Source organism: Scardinius erythrophthalmus (assembly GCF_964197995.2).
Source record: "Scardinius erythrophthalmus genome assembly, chromosome: 3".
In the NCBI taxonomy this organism is placed as follows: Eukaryota; Metazoa; Chordata; class Actinopteri; order Cypriniformes; family Leuciscidae; genus Scardinius; species Scardinius erythrophthalmus.
The window spans coordinates 40,802,701-40,822,571 of record NC_138223.1 but is presented as its reverse complement, the minus strand read 5'-3'; the positions used below and the strand labels follow the sequence as shown (position 1 = coordinate 40,822,571).

The following is a 19,871-nucleotide window of genomic DNA, read 5'->3' as shown; positions in this document are numbered from 1 at the left end:
CACAAACACACACACACAAACACACACACACTAGAGATCTCACACATACTTTTCCATTGACTCCTGATCATTGATAACATTAGCGTGCCATTTACAAACCAATGATAAATGGTTATAATGGTTATACTGACACTACATACCGTCTTCATTCTGTAATCTGACATACTTGTGAGTAAAACAAGATATTTAATGATAAAAAGTGTAGGGTGGGACATTATTTATCCATTAGGAATTTTTGAAAGGTGGACGGTACATTCCAGAATGGAGTCAGGTGGTCTATGGGGGAGGCTGAAGAATAATGAGTTAAAAAGTAATGGATCTGTGATGTCAGCCAAAAAGAAAGATTGAGGTGGAGCAATGCAATATTAATGAATCATGTATAATAAGACCATGCTTGTTGGCATAATTAGATGTAGAAATCAATTAAAAAGTGAGTCAAATGTGTGATGTGTGTGCCAGTAAAGAAAGAAGACTTATTTTCAAAGTTTTGCCAAATGTGTAAACTTTGAGCTGTATCTGTAATAGTAATCTTTTGTCATACTGGTGCCTTTTTCCTGTTGTTGTCAAATGTCTTTTGTGTTTTCTTAACTATAGTATCTGTGGAAATTCACAGCGTTACATTTCTCAGCTTTGCCATTTCTTTTATTCTTGTGAATCTTATCTGTAACAAAGGTATGTGTGAGAAAATGTTGAAGACAAACTCCATTACTTCAATGTCGATTACAGCACAGCTATAAACAGAAAACTGTAGAAACTGCAACAATTTTTCATTTAAGACAATGACAACATCTGGCTTAACTCGGAGAGATTTGAAATGTGTTCATCATGTTGTCCAGTTGTAAGTATTTACAGTGTCTGGCTTGCATTGAGCTATTTAATCTTCAGAAAACAAAGAAAGAGTTGCAATTAGCTGCGTTTTCCCTTCAAACAAACTCTTTCCTCAAAGCTTTCCTCAGCACGCACACAAACATTGACAATCTTTCTTTTTTTCGAGACCAAGATGCAACATGGCTGAGCAGACGAGAGGAAGACTTGTCATGTCCATCAGACCCTTATACAGATTCTTATACATAGTAGTTTATTGTCTGAGAGCTGATGAAACTCAATCATGTTCATTTAAAGGGGCTATATGTAGAATTCAGAAACACTTGTTATTAGCGACACCGGTGGCCATTAAGTGAACTGCAGCCAGAAACGTATTCCTCGTGCTGGTATTCGCGCACACATAAACGTACAAGAGATTGAAAGTAACTCAAGGCCCCGATATACTCACAGCAAAGTTGTTTTTCATTCTTTGCTTAAAGTAAAAAGAAGCTGGAAATACGTTTAATGCGATATACTGTTAATGATCATACTGGCAGCGTCCACTGCTGAGAGCGACGTTTACATGTAAATATGTGCGCTTTCCCTTTGAACAAAAATGACAGCTGTGAGAAAACAGCAGTTAAGAACGCAATAAATACATGAAAATTCTTATATATATACCTCCTTAAAAAAGTTTTACAGTGTGGACAACTGTGGACAGAGGTCATGTAACCATATAATAAATAATGAGAATTTTGATAAGATTTATGCTCAAATATAAATATAAATAAAAGAAGCATGTATATTTTATATATCTAATATTTATATATATATATATATACACGTATATAAAATATAGACATCATGTTTTAAGATATTTTATTGGAAAAAATTACAATAATGCTGATGAAGGAAATGATTTTTGCATTGGGTGTCTGTGAGAAATCCGAAGGACAGATGAAGCGTTGCAGATATAATATGTAACAATAGTTGCTCATTAATTCTCCTTTTTTTTCTCACTGACAAGTTTCGCAACGTCGCTCCTGCAGGGAAATGACACACAGGTCAGAGCAAGAAAGGAGACGAGAGGCTGTGGGAACTTCTGCTCGTACACAAACACACACGCACACAAACACAAGCCGAGCACGGCGTTACTGTAAAACATCCCAGTTATGAATGATCAATCTACGAAAACTAAGTCAAAGGTAAAGAGATGAATAAACAAACATGCAAATAAACAAAAACACAGACTGATAACGATTTTCTCACGAGGGTGTGGAAACCCTTGCCATCCGTCACGCATGAACAGACAAGGCATGAAGATACAGGAAAGTAAAACTGGTTGCCTCGTGAAGGGGAAAGAGTAACATGGGCTACTGGCGGCTTGACAGCGTATCACTGCTTGCGGCTACAGGCCTGTTGGGATGTTCATGTCAGTTTTGGTAAATCATGGTTGAGGTGCTATACATGATGTCACTGCACTTATGGGTTCTGAGGAATTGGGAGATTGTGAGATTCCTCGATAAAAGACACCTGGATTTTTGTCGTTTTTTAGTTTTTTGAGTAGGTTTGTGTGTGTCAACACACTGCAGTGTCACAGCTCAATTGTTTCTCGACCACAAAGGGGAATGGAACAGATTTCAATATGCCAACAAACAATTTTGCTTCTGTAATGCTCTGTATTTTAAAGTGAAACAGCCTTTTTGAGAAAAGAAAGACTGGAAAATTGGAATAACATCAATTTTGAACTTTCTCTTCATCAAAGAATCCCGAAAAAAATCACAGTTTCTACAAAAATATGAAGCATCACACCTGTTTTCAACATTGATAATAATCAGAAATGTTTCTTGAGCATCAAATCATCATATTAGAGTGATTTCTGAAAGATCATGTGACACTGAAGACTGGAGAAATTCAGCTTAGATCACAGGAATAAATTACATTTTACAATATATTCAAATAGAAAAAAAGTTATTTGAAATTGTATTAATATTTCACAATATTTTTATTTTTTATCAAATAAGTGCAGTCTTGGTGAGCAGAAGTCGTCTTACTGAACTTACTGAACTGTGTTGACTTTTTTTTTTTTTTTTTATATGTGTGGATGAATCATACCTGCTCTCTTAATTGTCAATGTAATGCAGTTCATTCCATCCAGCAGAGGCGGAGGGGGCGTGTCCTAAAGAAAGGGGGCGTGTCCCAGAGGAAGGGGGCGGGCGGCTCCTGTTTAGGCCTGTGCCATAATCTATTCATGACCGCTCTTTAAGGAGAGTGAGACCCAGCTGCTCTAATTTAAAAATAAAGACCCCCACCTTTATCAGCCCCTCCTTCCTCCATCTCTATTTCACAGGAGATTCCCCTTTTCTTCTCCATCCCCCCCCCCCCATTCCTGTCATGTTCTTTTCATTAGGGACTCCTCAAGCACGGACTGGGAGATGATTAACCGCTTCACGTTTAGCTTTGAAAAGAGCAGTTTGTCGTCCCGAGAAAGAGCCGTCTCCGACCAGCTGCCATTACAGGCATGAAAAGACTGAGGCTGTTTCTGTGGCAAAAACAATGGAGAGCTAGCAGTGGCCCTGTGTGGTGATATTCATGCTTCTTGCTCATGAATAATATATGCATAATAACAGGACTGTCACAATGGAAACTTGTACCGAAATGTGTAGCGAATGAACCTCATTAGAATGCAATCAAGTGAAGTATAGGCCTACCGAAAACGCAATGAGGCAGAGACACCAGGAAGGAAGGTCAGAGAGCGATGCCTAATACGATTCAGACCGACAGTCTCTGGCATGCTGATACGCAGATAAGGCTCATGGGAATAAACTGTCAGAAATCATGGGTATGCTGTCTGAGTTGTGTAAACCTAGACAGGACAGACACCAGTTTTAATTTGACCTGAATGAAGATGACACTTCATTAAGGGATAGACGTATACAGTCAGTTAAATGTGTTGTCCCACTGTGTCTTGGTGTTGATTGTTGAGACAATGAAACATTAAAAACATGTCTTTCTAGTGGAGAAAAATCATGGGTTGCAAAAATGGTCATAATCATAATAATTTATTATAATCTTAATGGAACAAGGGAATGGACAATTTAGTGTATGTGATTCATATTCATTTAAAATTATGCTTAAATTTAATTTTAAGATTTATTCAAAATGTTTTATTAAGCTTTATTTTTTGTATTAATTCATAATATGAATATTTAAGGATTATTCAATTCAGTTTGATGGAATTTTACTATTAATTGAAATGCGTAAATCTTGAAAAAAGGCTTACAACATTGAAAAAACATGGGCTGTAACAAAATTATGTGACAGCAAATACAAATTAAATGACATTATATATGTGTATATAAATAGCCTATATATATATATATATATATATATATATATATATTCTAAATTTAGAATAAATAAATTAAAATATAATATATATATATTTTTTATTTTTTTATTATAAATTTCTTGTATAAATTCTATAGTAGGCTATAAGTCTTGTATAGGCTATAAACATTTTCCAAAGTAAACATTTTATTTTATTTTTGAACCCTCATACCTCATACCATTAGTTTTCGATTTAATAATTTTTTTCAAAATAACTGGTCGACGAAAATTGCTTTAGAAAACAAGGTGGATGTTATTCCCACCCATGGCCCCGCCCACTCATGAATATGTAAGCATCCCAAGTGCCGGCCCCGCCCCTCCTCCGTGAACGCGCTGTATAGATGGAGCGTTCGCTCAGTCGCATTCGCAGCTTTTCCTCTCCAGCCCGTGGGCATTGTTGTAAAAACAGAAGGACAATACAAGAATAGAGTGGAGGATAATAGAGCCTCTAAAGGGGCATCAGGGAATCTGTCCTCTATTGGATCTGAGCGGCTCAGTCCTCGTGCATGAGGCACTATATGAGAGCCGTGTGTCGGATGAACGTGTAGTTTCACAGCGAACAGACAGACAGAGGAGGCATGATTCTGAGACGGAGTCCAAGTTTTGCGGTGCTGTCCGTTCATGTGCTTTTGCGGTGCCTGTGGATGCGGGTACGTGCGGTTTGGCTTTTTTTAAATGTGACATGTGATGGTGCCATCAGAACATTTACACTGAAATAGATTTGAAACCAAGATGTGGTAGTTTTGCAGTTTTTCTTGGATCTCACATTTTGCTTCAAACTTTTAAGTTTTTTTTAAAAGCTTTTAAGGTTCACAGATTTTGCTTATTATGCACGCAACATCTGGAAGAAAAACAACAACATTTTTGGCACTTACGTATAGATAATGTATGGATAGATAGATGGATTTAATCCACATGTCAAAGATGTTGACACTAATACTGTTTTGCGTATTTTTTGTTCCAGGTATGTGAGGCATCGGGGCATTTTGAGATGCAGGTTCTGTCCGTGCAGAACGTGAACGGGGAGTTGCAGAGCGGCGCGTGCTGTGACGGCGCGCGCGTCGCGTTGGACCGCACATGCACGGCGGACGAGTGCGATACGTTTTTCCGCGTGTGTTTGAAGGAGTATCAGTCGCGGGTGTCTTCGGGAGGCCCGTGCAGTTACGGAAGCGGATCTACTCCCGTTATCGGTGGGAATACTTTTTCTGTCAAGCCCCTCGACAACACGAACGATAAATCCAGGATTGTGCTGCCCTTCAGTTTCGCGTGGCCGGTGAGTTGAAATGCTGTTTTGTTAGCAAACACGTTGGGAAATCATAATCTGATTAAACAAGACGGCTAAACATATGATTACGGGAGACAGGGGCTAGTTGTCACACTCTTTAGTGCAGTAGGCTGAATATTTATCACGGTGGGTTTACGTGTGAAAGTCAGTTTGTGTATAGACTATTTACAGAACAACCACACTGTTAATGAAAAAAGTTTTTGTGACAACATGTCTCCAATAGCGGGTCATGAAACTCTCTGTGACAACTTGCCCCGGTCTTTCCCTCGCCTTACCATTTCCAAGAGGCATCCAGCATCACATTCTGTTTGTAAACACACACTCGACATTTCCCAGGACTCTGATTACAAGCTGTTGTTTTGTGAGAGCCGGTTCTGGCCCCGTTCACGTGCTCTGTGCCATGGCATTCCTGTATGGTGACGCTCAGGTTGGACAGGGGTCTTGTGTTACCCCACCCTAGCCGGCCCACTCCACCAGTATCCTCTCAAAATAGCAAGACAATGCGTTATTAAACACCTGAGTTTATCTCCAGCACCTACTGATGGACAATCAGAGGCTGTTTTGCACACAATGGCCACAGGAAACTGTTTTAGATATCTAGTCAGAGCCACCATTGATCATTTAAGGGGGAGGGTTATCTTTCAATCTCTGTATCTCTTAATGAAACCAAGCCTATACCTAGACAGCATTTCTGGGCACCTAGGTGTCCTCCTTGTCCAAATCGTGTCTATGATGCTGGTAAATGAATGGTCCATTGGTTTTGAAACACATTCAGTAATTCGACCTTCAAAGCATGCATTCACATATAAGGTGGCCAATTCTGATATGAATGGACATAGTGGACTATATAATGCTGTATGAGGAAATAAAACATTACAGTTCAATCATAGCAAATGATTAAATCAATACTACAAAATATTTACTTTAAATTCACAAGAAAACATTGTTATCGGCTCATGCTGATGATAATTTCAGAATGGCCAGATATAGGCAAATTGACCACCCAAGCTGATTTATTAGCTTGTGATTGACCAATATACAGTCGTTTCTCCATGATTGCCATTGGCAGATAACCATGTACGCTTGATTGGCAGAAGTGTTCGTTCCCTCTTGTGTCAGTTCTAAAATCTGCGGACAGCCTTGTCAATGAATAATACACATTTTTTGGGGGGTGAATTTGAGTAAAGATTGTGTAAAATATGTGTTTATATCAGTAATTTTGTGTTTCACATTTGGTATATATTGACCAGTGATCACCTTCCTCTGTCTAGACATTACAGCTTCTTTATTTGTGAAAAATAGGATTGCATTATCAAGACGTTCCTAACTATCTGTATATTTTACTTTTTGATCAAGTTTAAATTATTCATTTTCAAATTATTTCTAAACATTTTAGATTCAAGAAGTTCCTATCTATAAATCTAGTATAAGTATAAATCTATTTATTTGACAGATTCCCCCCCCCCCCCCAAATTATTTATTTAAATAGTTTAGTAAATATTATGTAAAATAAATACACGTTTAATTGCAGAAATTGTTCAAATTAAATATAGAGGTCGACCGATAGTGGATTTACCGATAACGGTAACTACTTTAATCCCCCGATAGTCTTTTGAATGGATACTTAATGGAGAAAACACATTAAATTGTGCTGAACTTTATTAAAAAACATTTAAAACAGTACTGAACCATGAAAATGTACTGTACTTTTAAAATATAAAAAAATAATATATTAATTATACCTTGATCATTTTTGTTAGTTCATAGTGCATCAACTAATGTTAAGAGATACAACTTTAAAATGCAAAAATGTATTGGTAAATGTTGAAATTAACAATGAACAGTAACCTTAGTTATTTTTACAAAAGGACTCTTATTATGAAGTGTTACCATTTCATATAAATCCAGTCGCTTGACGTACTGTTATCGTCCTTTCAGCCTCGACATCAAACACACTGCTGTTCTTACTTATAAATATAAATGAATTACTTTAATGGTTAGAAAGCACATATGGTAGTGTACTGTACACATACCATTTCATTGTCTGTTTTATATCGGCATCTGAAGTGTCCCGCTCGCGTCAAAACAAACTCCACGAGGCATCAGTGATGGTTTTATTTCACCTCTAGAGGCCGCTGTCGTGCTGTTTAATGCCAGCAGATCCTTCTCAGCCGCTCCAGAAATGGACGAAAAGCGGAAAAACTATCGGTATGGATTTTTTCCGATAACAGATTGTTCCAGGAATTGGTTATCGGTGCCGATTAATCGGCAAAACGATCAATCTGTCGACCTCCAATTAAATAATAAATTGTGTGATATCATATAGGCCTATATCAGCTTTATATCAGACACCTGCTCTCTAAGATATCGGCATCGGTCATCGAAAAATCCATATTGCTCAACCATGCAGCCATTTAAAAATCACTTTATATTTTATAGACCGTCTCCCAAGGCTTGATCTGATTCTGGAGAGCATTTTTCTCTGTTCGGAATCTGAATGGTGGAGTTGTTTTTTGCTGAAGCCCATGTTTACTTTCACAACTCCTAAGACCGAGCCGTCAAAACGAGGTCAAAGCGAGTCAGTCTGATAGTCCAATTAGGGCCAGTTTCCGTGGCAGCCGCGCTCAAACATCTCACCCCCTGCCCACGTCGATCAGAGCGCTCTAGACCCGCCTCACAGCCGCTCTGAATGGAGATTAATTAGACATTGTCATCTTGCATGCTTTCTTTTCCGTCACAAGTCTACCTAGCAATTGAACTGGGTGCTGGATTGTGGGAAGGCGGTTCAACAAAGCGGGTTTACAAAGAAACACAGGGGGTCTTTGCACGAGTGTGTGTTTGTGTGTGTGTGTGTGTGTGTGTGTGTGTGTGTGTGTGTGTGTGTGTGTGTGTGTGTGTTCGTTTCTGCACCATCAGCAGTGGTCAGATAAAAATTCAGGGTGTGTGTATGGATGTTTAGGACGGTGTCTTGGAAACCAGCGTCCTGCTGTTGGTGAACTTGGAGACGCTGTAGATGAGAGAGCTTCTAGATCGCAACTCGGTTGTGTTTGATTGTACTGGAGATATTTCATGCTTCACTCTTGTCTTTAATGGTTCCGGAAATTTAGTGAAACATCTTATCAAGAACCATTTTCACTGTATAGGGTTGTTGAGTTGCTCTTTGGTAATTAAAAAAAGGTTCTTTGTTACATTTTATAGGTTTTTGGATCCATATATTGATCTCTCAGTTATAATAACATCCTGCTCGTTCATGGGACATTTAATATGGCGACTCCTGATGGTCTTTAGTTTGTAAAAAAACTCTTTGTGCGAACCTTTACGTTTTAAAAGTTAAAGTCGCCCTGTTGTCAATAACTTTATCCCTTAAAACTCATCTTTGATCACCAAAATTACATATTTAAACGTTTTTTTCCTTGAAAAAATTCTATGAATATGCAAATGAGCCCCGCCTCCACTCACTCACACCAGCTCAGAGATCCACTCGTTGACGATCACACGTTAATCTGATTGGTTACAAGGTAGTTTGTGATGTCAGAAACACCAGCAATTTCAAACTGTTTTTGAGACTGTCTTTGGTTCACTGCAGTTTTAAAGAGAAAAACTCAGAAATGGTGTCGACTTGTGAATTTACACATGGTTTGTCTTAAAGCATATTAAAAACACCACATAGACATATAAACAACATTAATAGCTTGATTTTCACCACAGGAGGACTTTAAATGTTTTGATTTGGGCTGTGCAATATAATGAACGTTCAGAATGTTTTTACTATGATTTTTTTTGAAAATATAAAATAAAGCAGCAACATCATCAATATCTGGTGTTGGAAAAACGCATTATGGTGCATATGAATGAAACTATGAATTAAATATTCTTAATTCTGCTATTTTCTTTAACTAGATTTTTAAACATTTTTAATCTCATTGGTTTCAATGACTTGGTTGAAATTATGTTTTTTTCTAACTGAAGCCATTACAGAGCAAATACATAAATATTAAGATATAAATATTGAATATGGTCAAACAAACACTGTCAGTGTGTGTGAAGTGAGCGCTGTCCGAAAGGTTCTCCATGTCTTTCTCACACCGTCTCACTGAGGTGTCACTTGCAGCCCTTCTTACAGTGTCTTTCTGTGTGAGTTCGAACCATGTGCTTCAGCCCAAGCTACACACACTCCTGTGTGTACCTTTTTGTGTGTGTGTGTGTGTGTGTGTGTGTGTGTGTGTGTGTGTGTGTGCGCGTGTCGTGTGTATGGATTAAAGCACATAAAGGCCCATAGATCCCTCAGACTGCAGAGGCAGGAAGAGTCGGCATTGTTTGAGTGTGTGTGTGACGTGAGGTCATCATCTCACTGAGAGTGAATGTTTTTGTTCTCAGAATCAGACTCGTATTCTGAGAATCTTTTCTGTTAGTTTCATGTTTTTTTCCCCTCAAACATCATCTAACAACATCTTGTTGCGGATTTTCTCACGCATTCTTTCACTCTCCTGTCTGTCCTGTTACTTATCTTTAATTGAGATCGTGAAAGTAGTTCAGTGATGTCTGCTGATAAAGCAAAGAGTGATCAATCATTACTGTGTGTATTAATGATCCTCAAACATTCTGAAAATGTTTGTTATTAACCCTGTAATTCAGACTGAACCGCTTGAACGTATTTAGAGTATATTCAAATTTAGAGATAGTTTCAGTCTTATTAATATTAACTATTGTTCAAAAGTTTGGGGTCAATAAGTTTATTTTTTAATGAAATTATTATTTATTCAAAAAGGTATCACAATTTCAACAAAAAAGATGAACAACTGTTTCCACATTGATAATAATCAGAAATGTTTCTTGAGCATCAAATCAGCATATTAAAATGATTTCTGAAGAATCATGTGACACTGAAGACTGGAGTAATTTTGAATGGTCATAATATTTCACAGTTTACTGTATTTTTGATTAAATAAATGCAGCCTTGCTGAGCAGATGAGACACAATAACATATCTTATAAACCTCAAACTTTTGAAAGGTAGTGTAACTTTTTTTTTTTTTTTTTTTATTACTTTTAAAAAATATTGATCTTTTAAATCCCAGGTTTAAGTTGAAAAATCACAGGTTTAAGTTTAAAATCTCCCATAGACTTAAATTGATAGATTATTCTGAAATGTAATAGACAGCAATGGTGTTGAATTGTGATTGGTTTGGCTGTCTAGACTGCAAAAAGACTGAAGTTTTGGTTAAAACTGTTTAGCTCTGAAATTAGTGAAAACCTTTTGGTGGGAAAGAAAGATTTACTGACACTTGCCGGCCAGCGGGTCGTCCTTATTGTATTTCACTGGCACATTGTGAAAGAATAAGATTAACATTTGCCAATTTAAGGTGATTATTGAGTTTTGATGTTATTGCGTATTGATGTTTTCATATTTTTTCTTTCTTTCAGAGGTCATATACGTTGATTGTGGAGGCTTTGGACTTCAATAATGACTCAAGCACTGGCAGTAAGTATCTCTCTCTCTCTCTCTCTCTCTCTCTCTCTCTCTCTCTCTCTCTCTCTCTCTCTCTCTCTCTCTCTCTGTCCACACACACACACACACACACACACACTTTGTTCTGCATGTTTGAAGAGAGTACAGTAAAAGAGTGACAATGTGATCAAGAGTGTGTAAATGCAGAATTCTGTTTGTGTGTATTTTCATGCATTTATCTCTCTTTGTGTGTGTGTGTGTGTGTGTGTGTGTGTGTGTGTGTGTGTGTGTGTGTGTGTGTGTGTGTGTGTGTGTGTGTGTGTGTGTGTGTGTGTGTGTGTGTGTGTGTGAATGGCTGGCAAACACTTCCTGTTACTAAACCGCTGCCTGCACCTGCTTGCATTCATCAGTCTTTTAAACACATTTTTATAAGCATGAGACAACACACACCCACCCACACACAGCAGTGAAAAAGTAGGAAATTTGTGTCATTACTTGCAATAGTTTTGTATAGAAATGAAGATTATTAAAATTATTCAGATCTAAGTGAAGTGTGTGTGTGTGTGTGTGTGTGTGTGTGTGTGTGTGTGTGTGTGTGTGCGTGCGTGTGCGTGTGCGTGTGCGTGTGTGTGCCAAACATGAACATATTGACTTGTATTTAACACCAACATGTCAAGTAGCCTTTGGCACGGGTCCAGCTTCTGTAGTGCATCGTTTATTTATACACACACACACACACACACACACACACACACACACACACACACACACACACACACACACACACACACACATTAGTAAATGAAACAGCAGTAAGCATAGGCCTAACCAATCAAATGACGATTTTATCTGCTATTTAACTATGTTTTCAAAGTGTAGTACTCATACTAATTCTCATACTAATAATAATACTTGTACTAATTCTGCAGTATGTAGTGTACTGTGCATAATTAATAAAAACTGGACATAATATTTTCTGTAATGTAATGATTTTTAAAATCATTTTACATATGTAATGACAGTTTTTCCCTCTTGCACAATGGTGTGATGTCTCCAGCATGATGCAGGAGTGTGAGGGTCTGTCTCGCTCTCAGGTAAACAGCGAGGAGAGGTAACAGTGAGTTCTCAGGTTTGGCAGCCTGACACTGACTGATGCCCTTCCTCCTGTGTTTCTGAAGGACAGGTTTGGGTCAGGACGCTTGGTTCTCCTAAACCACGAGCCGCACACACTTCACACGCACCTCTCACAATTTATAGCCCTTCGGCCAAATACCTCACCGCTGTGCTGGATACTGGCCTGCCCTGAAAAAATTACTACGGTATTTCTCTGCACATAAGAACAATAGTAAACAAAGTATATTGGTCACTGCTCTTAAAGGGACAGTTCACCCCAAAAATGAAATATCTGTCATCATTTACTTATCCTTATGTCATTCTAAACGCAACTTTAAAACACAACAAACACACACACACAAACACACAAAGATATTTAATAAGAACCTATTTTTTACTTTTCTTTAGTTCTGCAAAGCACAAAGTCACTCCAAAGGGAGTTATTCTCTATATCAGTTTCTGAAACGCCTCGATTGTAGTCTTGAGTTTTCTTCCAGGAACGAATCACAATGTTCCTCATTTAAATAATTGCTGCCCAAGGTATATGCAGAAAACGAAGAATCCTGGTTGAGTTAGTTAGTAGTTAGTTAGTGTTGAAACTCACAGTTATGGTAAGGACATTTTTTCCGAACACACTGGTCCAGCCGACCAATCAGAGCACATTTCGCTTTTCAGAAGGAGGAGCTTCATAGAGACGGGAACTAATTAGAGCGTTACTGACAGACTGGGAAGAGAGGTGCTGCAACAATGTCAAATTTATTAAAAATAATGTGTTTTTTGAACATTCAAGCATGAAAACCTATTCTAGTAGAGCCTAAAAACAAAATCAAGACTTTGTAAAAGGGCATAAGAGGTCCTCTTTAAGCAGAATGTCCGAACTGCTATTTCCACACAACAAAATTATACTATCAAGATCCAAAAAGGATAAAAAGATTAAATTTTGATATATTTGTCATGCTAAGCTTTCTAAAAGACTTGGAACATAGAGTACAAATCATATAAGGGAACATTTATGATACTTTAATTATGTTTTCTGTCATTTTGGGGGCTATAAATCATCTACTTTTGTTGTATATAATAGACATTCAGCCTAAAATCTCCTTTTGTGTTTAAAGGGCTCATACCCTATCAGAAAACCTTTCACCTTAAAGCCAGTACACAAATCCGCTTGTTGCAAACAGACTGTGTGTGCGTGTCAGAGTTGTGCAAGCTAGTGGCATACTTTCACAGTCACGCCGAACACAAGCGTAATTAAACCACAGCTGCTCCAATTCTCCCTGTTTCTCTCTCTCTCTCCTGCAGGCATTAATGGACAAGTAATAGAGAAAGCGGTCCAGTCGGGCATGATCAACCCGAACCGTCAGTGGCAGCTTCTGAAGCACAACGGCCCCGTGGCTCAGTTCCAGTACCAGATTCGGGTGACCTGCGACGAGCATTACTTTGGCTTCGGCTGCAATAAGTTCTGTCGGCCCAGAGATGACTTCTTCGGCCACTATACCTGCGATCACAATGGCAACAAGACCTGCCTGGAGGGATGGGCTGGCCCAGAATGCAACACTGGTAAGGGGCGGGGCCTTGATGGTGGCCTTCTGACATATTTATACTGCTGTTGTGCATGGATTTATGGATTACGCTAGAGGCACGCTACCATTAAAACATTTGGGATGTTCAGAAAGAATTTTTAAATGTTTTTGAAAGAAGTCTCTTCTGCTCACCAAGCCTGAAAAATACAGTTTAATACTGTGAAATATTATTACATTTTTAAATAACTGGTTTCTATTTGAATATATGTAATTTATTCCTGTGATGTAAAGCTGAATTTTCAGCATCATTACTCCAGTCTTCAGTGTCACATGATCCTTCAGAAATCACTCTAATATGCTGATTTGATTATTATCAATGTTGAAAACAGTTGTGCTGCTTCAGATGTTTTTTTATGTTTAAAAGAACAGCTTTTGTTTGAAATAGAAACCTTTTGTGACATTTCCAAACTTGAAATACTCATGGAAATTAATACCATTTTAAAAGTAATGTACATTTATGTATTGAATATACATTTTTAGAACATTTTTAACTTTCTAATCGGTTGCAAATTTTTCTTATTTTTAATAAAATCACAAGATACTGGAAAAGTCGTGGAAATTCATTGTTGAAAAAGTGTGGGAAGTGGATTCAGGCTCGGTCAGACTGGACTTATGATGGCTCTGTATCATTGACCTCATGGGGATGTTGTTATTTGAGATTGTCACTATCACAACAAAGCTTTGTGTCTCTCTCTCTCTTTCTCTCTCTCTCTTTCTCTCTCTCTCTCTCTCTCTCACACACACACACACACACACACACACACACACACACACACACACACACACACACACACACACACACACACACACACACACAATCATCCTGTCTGACAGCCAGTGTGTGTTTAGTGTTTGATACGGTGTGGGTTTGCGACAGTATTAGGGTGGATTTTGTTTCTGTAATAGTTTTTATTCCCTCATTCGTTCCCGCATGAAGAAACATGAGTGGAGGGGAGGAGAAATGACATCATGTTGGCAGAGTGTGTGCGATGATGTTCAGAACGGCTGAAATGGCGTGATGAGAGAGAATTGCTGAGATCACACAGATGGAGCTGATAGCAGTAACAATATTCCTCTTTCTCTCTTGTTTTCTTAGCGATCTGTAAGCAGGGCTGCAGCACAGAGCATGGCTCCTGTAAAGTGCCTGGAGACTGCAGGTAACCTATAGCATTTATTTACACAGAAAATGGTTTAAATGACTCTGTTCCAAAACCAGGTGAGCTGACTCACTGTCTACTGTATCCAAATAGACAGCAAAGGCAGCATGCTAAACAAAGCTTTTTTTTTTGCATTTTCTGCACTGGGCTACTCATTAGTAGGGATGTTTCCGAAGCCAAATACCTTATTCGGAAAGGGTACGGATAATGAATAACACATTCTATAGAACCCCTAAACTAAAAATATATATGTCAATGCTTTTGCATTCACTCACAAAAGTATCTCGGGGGAACGTGAACGTTTGCGAGCGAATGCAAAAGCATTGAAATATAATTTCTGAAATCCTGTCTGGGTTGGCAGCTCACTAGGAATTGCAACAGAGCCGCATTACGTCAGTGACTTCATGTTACAAAAAGTGTGTGTCTTATATTCAGAGGTGACGTTGTGCCCTTCACAGGTGTCAGTACGGCTGGCAAGGCGAGTATTGTGACCAGTGTATTCCACATCCCGGTTGTGTGCACGGCACATGCGTCGAACCCTGGCAATGCCTGTGTGACACAAACTGGGGAGGGCAGCTCTGTGACAAAGGTATTCTAATCTATTCTGTTCTGTTCTATTCTATTCTGTTCTATTCTGTTCTATTCTATTCTATTATGTTCCATTCTGTTCTATTCTGTTCTTTCCCATTCTATTCTGTTCTGTTCTGTCCTATTCTGTTCTGTTCTATTCTGTTCTGTTCTGTTCTATTCTATTCTATTCTGTTCTGTTCTATTCTGTTCCATTCTGTTCTATTCTGTTCTGTTCTGTCCTATTCTATTCTATTCTGTTCCGTTCTGTTCTGTTCTGTTCTATTCTATTCTGTTCTGTTCTTTCCTATTCTAATCTGTTCTGTTCTGTTCCGTCCTATTCTATTCTGTTTTTTTGTCATGTTCTATTCTATTCTATTCTATTCCATTTTATGTTCTGTTCTGTTCTGTTCTGTTCTGTTCTGTACTGTCCCATTCTATTCTATTCTGTTCTGTTCTGTTCTGTCCTATTTTATTCTGTTCTGTTTTGTCATGTTCTATTCTATTATGTTTTGTTCTGTCCTATTCTATTCTATTCTATTCTGTTCTGTTCCGTCCTATTCTATTCTGTTCTGTTTTGTCATGTTCTATTTTATTATATTCTGATCCATTCTGTTCTATTCTGTTCTGTTCTGTTCTTTCCCATTCTATTCTGTTCTGTCCTATTCTATTCTGTTCTGTTCTGTTCTGTTCTGTTCTGTTCTTTCCTATTCTATTCTGTTCTGTTTCGTCCTATTCTATCCTGTTTTGTTTTGTCATGCTCTATTCTATTCTATTCCATTTTATGTTCTGTTCTGTCCCATTCTATTCTATTCTATTCTGTTCTGTTCCGTCCTATTCTATTCTGTTCTGTTTTGTCATGTTCTATTCTATTCTATTCTATTCTGTTCTGTTCTATTCTATTTTGTTCTGTCCTATTCTATTATATTATGTTCTGTTCTGTCCTATTCTGTTCTGTTCTTTCCCATTCTATTCTATTCTGTTCTGTTCTGTTCTGTTCTGTTCTGTTCCGTCCTATTGTATTCTGTTCTGTTTTGTCATGTTCTATTCTGTTCTATTCTGTTCTATTCTGTTCTATTCTATTCTATTCTATTCTATTCTATTCTATTCTATTCTATTCTATTCTATTCTATTATGTTCTGTTCTGTTCTGTCCTATTCTGTTCTGTTCTATTCTGTTCTGTTCAGTTCTTTCCCATTCTATTTTGTTCTGTTCTGTTCTGTTCTGTTCAGCTTGGCTCATTTGTTGAGTTGTTTTATCTGATTTAGATTTGAACACCTGTGCCACGCGGCAGCCCTGTCTCAATGGCGGCACCTGCAGTAACACCGGACCAGACAAATACCACTGTGCCTGTCCTGATGGCTACTCTGGACAGAACTGCGAGAGAGGTGGGTCACACACACAAACAGACACACCTCCTCGCATGAGTGATGTCCACTGCAAACATCCGATATAAAGAGAGAAAAGGATGGCGTGGGCGGAGGGAGGAGGACTGGGAGGGGCATCCACTCCTGATTGAACTTGTATCATGAACTCAGATTCCTTCATTTAGAGTATTGTGAAACACAAAGTTGTGATACACCATGATTTCTCAATATTTACACTACAGTTTAAAAGTTTGAAGTCGGTAAGATTTGTCTTTGAAAGAAGTCTCTTCTACTCACCAAGGCTGCAATCATTTGATCAAAAATACAGTAAAAAAAAAGTTTTGAAAAACGAACTCAAAACTTTTGAACTCTAGTAGTGTATGTATTTGATTTGATGATTATTCCACATTCATGGAAGATCTGGAGAAAAACTGTCCTGGATAAAATACTGATTGATTCGAATTTTCCAAAGAGAAGAAAGCTGTTCAGCAATGGTTTGACAGATGTTTTCTTGAGTGCACGATTTGTATGTTTTTGATCTGAATCGCTCGTGTTGCTTATCAGCGAGTCGTCCGATTAAGCATGTATCATGTTGCCGTTCGTACCGTCCAACTGGCAAGAAACTCAATTTTATTTACTTGCCAAAGCCAGTTTTTACTCACATTTGGCACTTGGTGAGGGTTCGTTTTGGATCCTGCTTGTCAGTGCTTGCCCATATTTCTCTCTTTCTTTGTCTGAGATTTCTTTAGTCAAAAACATGCACACATACACTTGAAATACCAATCAAGCAGTCGACGTCCTGGCCAAGCCAAAGAATGCAGTGTGCATTAATTTGATTTGAGCAGAAAAATCCATCACATCGTGTGCACGCTCCATCACAGATGTGTGTTGGAAAAATAGCTCTGGTTGGTTTGGCATGATGTGTCTGCTGTCAAACACACTTCGCCAGGTCGTCCAGGACGCAATAATAAAGATATTTTCTTGTTCTGCTGTTTTCGTTTTGTTCTGGTGTGCATCGGTTTTCTGTTTATCCTTTTTTCTTGTCATGTCTTATTGGAAATACATGCTCACAGCCTCTTGCTACACTCCTCTGTTTTTGTTGGTGGTCTCTGTTCGGTGTGAGAAAGGCCAAAGGGGCTTTCCCGTCCACTGACTGATCTGATAAAGAGCGATAGACCGAAGAGAGGGAGTGACTGGGAGATTGAAAGGGGGAAAACCAAGACATGACCCTGCCTGACTGCATGTGAACACTTGAGGGAATATGATTTTGATGCAACAAAACTGATACTGATTCTTCTCTCTCTGTTTAACATTCAGTTGACCCTTTGCTAAACTTGACCCCCTCTGTTATTGTTGAGAAGCTTAACAAAAAAAAAACAAAAAAAAACATGATTTCTGAATTGGTGAACTGCACGGTTTTCAGGAAAGCTTTCCAAACACAGAGGACTTCTATATAAATACATTAGTAAACTGCAAATGATCATTTTTTTTATTTTTTTGGCAGATATTTATAAAATGTTAGTTCAATCATGACAACTCTCTGAATAGTTTTAGCATGCTATTGAATATGCCAATGTTAATGTATTTGGTCTTGGCGGACTAGATCTGCTACACTGCTGATACTGTTGATTATTGCTGCTGTAGAGCAAGTATGGACTTGCTACTGCTAATAGATACACAGATATGGTGCTATGAGCGTGTAAGATATCCTGCCGCTGCATGAATAGACAGATATGAATAAATCCCGTAGCAGATCTGGGCAGGTGGAGCTGGGGAGGTGGAGGGGTTCATAGGAACTCTGATGACGCGCTGCAGGACTAGCTTACGGCTAACACTGAACCAGACTATTTAAATGTTGAGCAAGCATTCTCATTGGCTGGAGGGTCAGCAGAGGCCAATCAGCTTGCGTCATGTGGTAATCATGTGATGGCTTGCAGGTTGCATGTAAAGGAATGATCAGCGCCCTCTAAAGTTTCATGACTAAACTAGATATTTTATTGATATAGCTCGCATTGTTAAATAAGTAAAAAGTGGAAATGGCAATAGTGTAAATGGAGTAAAAAAGAAACAAATTTTAATTTAAAATATAAAAAAAATAAAAAATTAGCAATGCTATATGTTTTAATTTAGTCATAATGTACTGATCATATAAATAAAAAACGCTGCAATCAGGATCTTAACATTTGTGTCATTTTAACATTACTAATTTACTATTATAGTATTTATTATTACTATAAAAATAAAGTTTTTTTGTTTATAACTTAACTTAATATTTCCATTTCTATTAAGCTTTCATTTTATATACCTAAAACACATTAAACTTATTTTATTTCACATAGTTGCCAAGGCAACATTACTAAATGTAGTTTAATTTTTCATCTAATATTTATATCATATTTTATTTCAGCTTTATTATTTTTTTTACATTAACAAAAAGATTTCTAGTTTTAGTTTAGTGCTGCTGGAACAACAACTGAAACTACTAACTAATTAAATAAATAGAACAAAGAAATATTACGCAAGTAGAAAGAGGCCGTGCTGCCATAAGATGACATGAAACAGGCAGAGGCTTGAACAGAAGGAGAGTTTGTCATTGTTTGGCAAATGTGTGGTCCATGTGTTTTATTTTGGGGTTGAATGTCTGTATTTTGTGCATTCCTTCAGAAAACACTGTTCTGTCTCAGTTTGTATTTTGATTGTGTGTGTGAGCACAACATTATAACATCTCTCCCTCTGGCTCTCTGTAGCGGATAATGCCTGTCTGTCTGAGCCCTGCTTGAACGGAGGTAGTTGTGTGGAGTCCAGTCAGGGGTTTGAGTGCCAGTGTGCGCCGGGCTGGACAGGACCGTCCTGCAATATCAGTAAGCCTTCTCTACACGGTCTCAAACTGCTCAGATTTGCCTTCAGTCATAGGTCAGCAGTTTTCATACGTTAAAAACATCTGATTGACAGCGCCGAGGCATATATAGAAACCAGAATGTCATAGAGACTTGGAGGTGGGCTCCTTTAACTCGGGCCAGTAACATTCGAACCACTCGTAACACTCTAGTAACATGACATTAGCTATGTTTCCATCCAAAGTTGCGAATTTAACTAAAAATGGGAATATCGCAGAAAACATTTGCGAATAAAGCAGCGAGTCGAAGAGAACAAAATC

The 19,871-nt window shown here is 38.1% G+C and overlaps 1 protein-coding gene across 2 annotated transcripts in view; it reads left to right on the top strand.

The window, feature by feature from the left end:
* Window positions 1-4,642: 4,642 nt before the first annotated feature.
* Window positions 4,643-19,871, top strand: part of jag1a (jagged canonical Notch ligand 1a) — a 30,688-nt gene continuing 15,459 nt past the window's right edge. For both annotated transcript variants that reach the window (XM_081361910.1, XM_081361909.1), the window contains exons 1-8: window positions 4,643-4,844; window positions 5,159-5,467; window positions 10,903-10,960; window positions 13,343-13,600; window positions 14,720-14,780; window positions 15,239-15,369; window positions 16,616-16,735; window positions 19,462-19,575. In XM_081361910.1, the coding sequence (XP_081218036.1) occupies window positions 4,773-4,844; window positions 5,159-5,467; window positions 10,903-10,960; window positions 13,343-13,600; window positions 14,720-14,780; window positions 15,239-15,369; window positions 16,616-16,735; window positions 19,462-19,575 (1,123 nt within the window). In that variant the 5' untranslated portion in view covers window positions 4,643-4,772. The remainder of the gene's footprint in view (window positions 4,845-5,158; window positions 5,468-10,902; window positions 10,961-13,342; window positions 13,601-14,719; window positions 14,781-15,238; window positions 15,370-16,615; window positions 16,736-19,461; window positions 19,576-19,871) is intronic.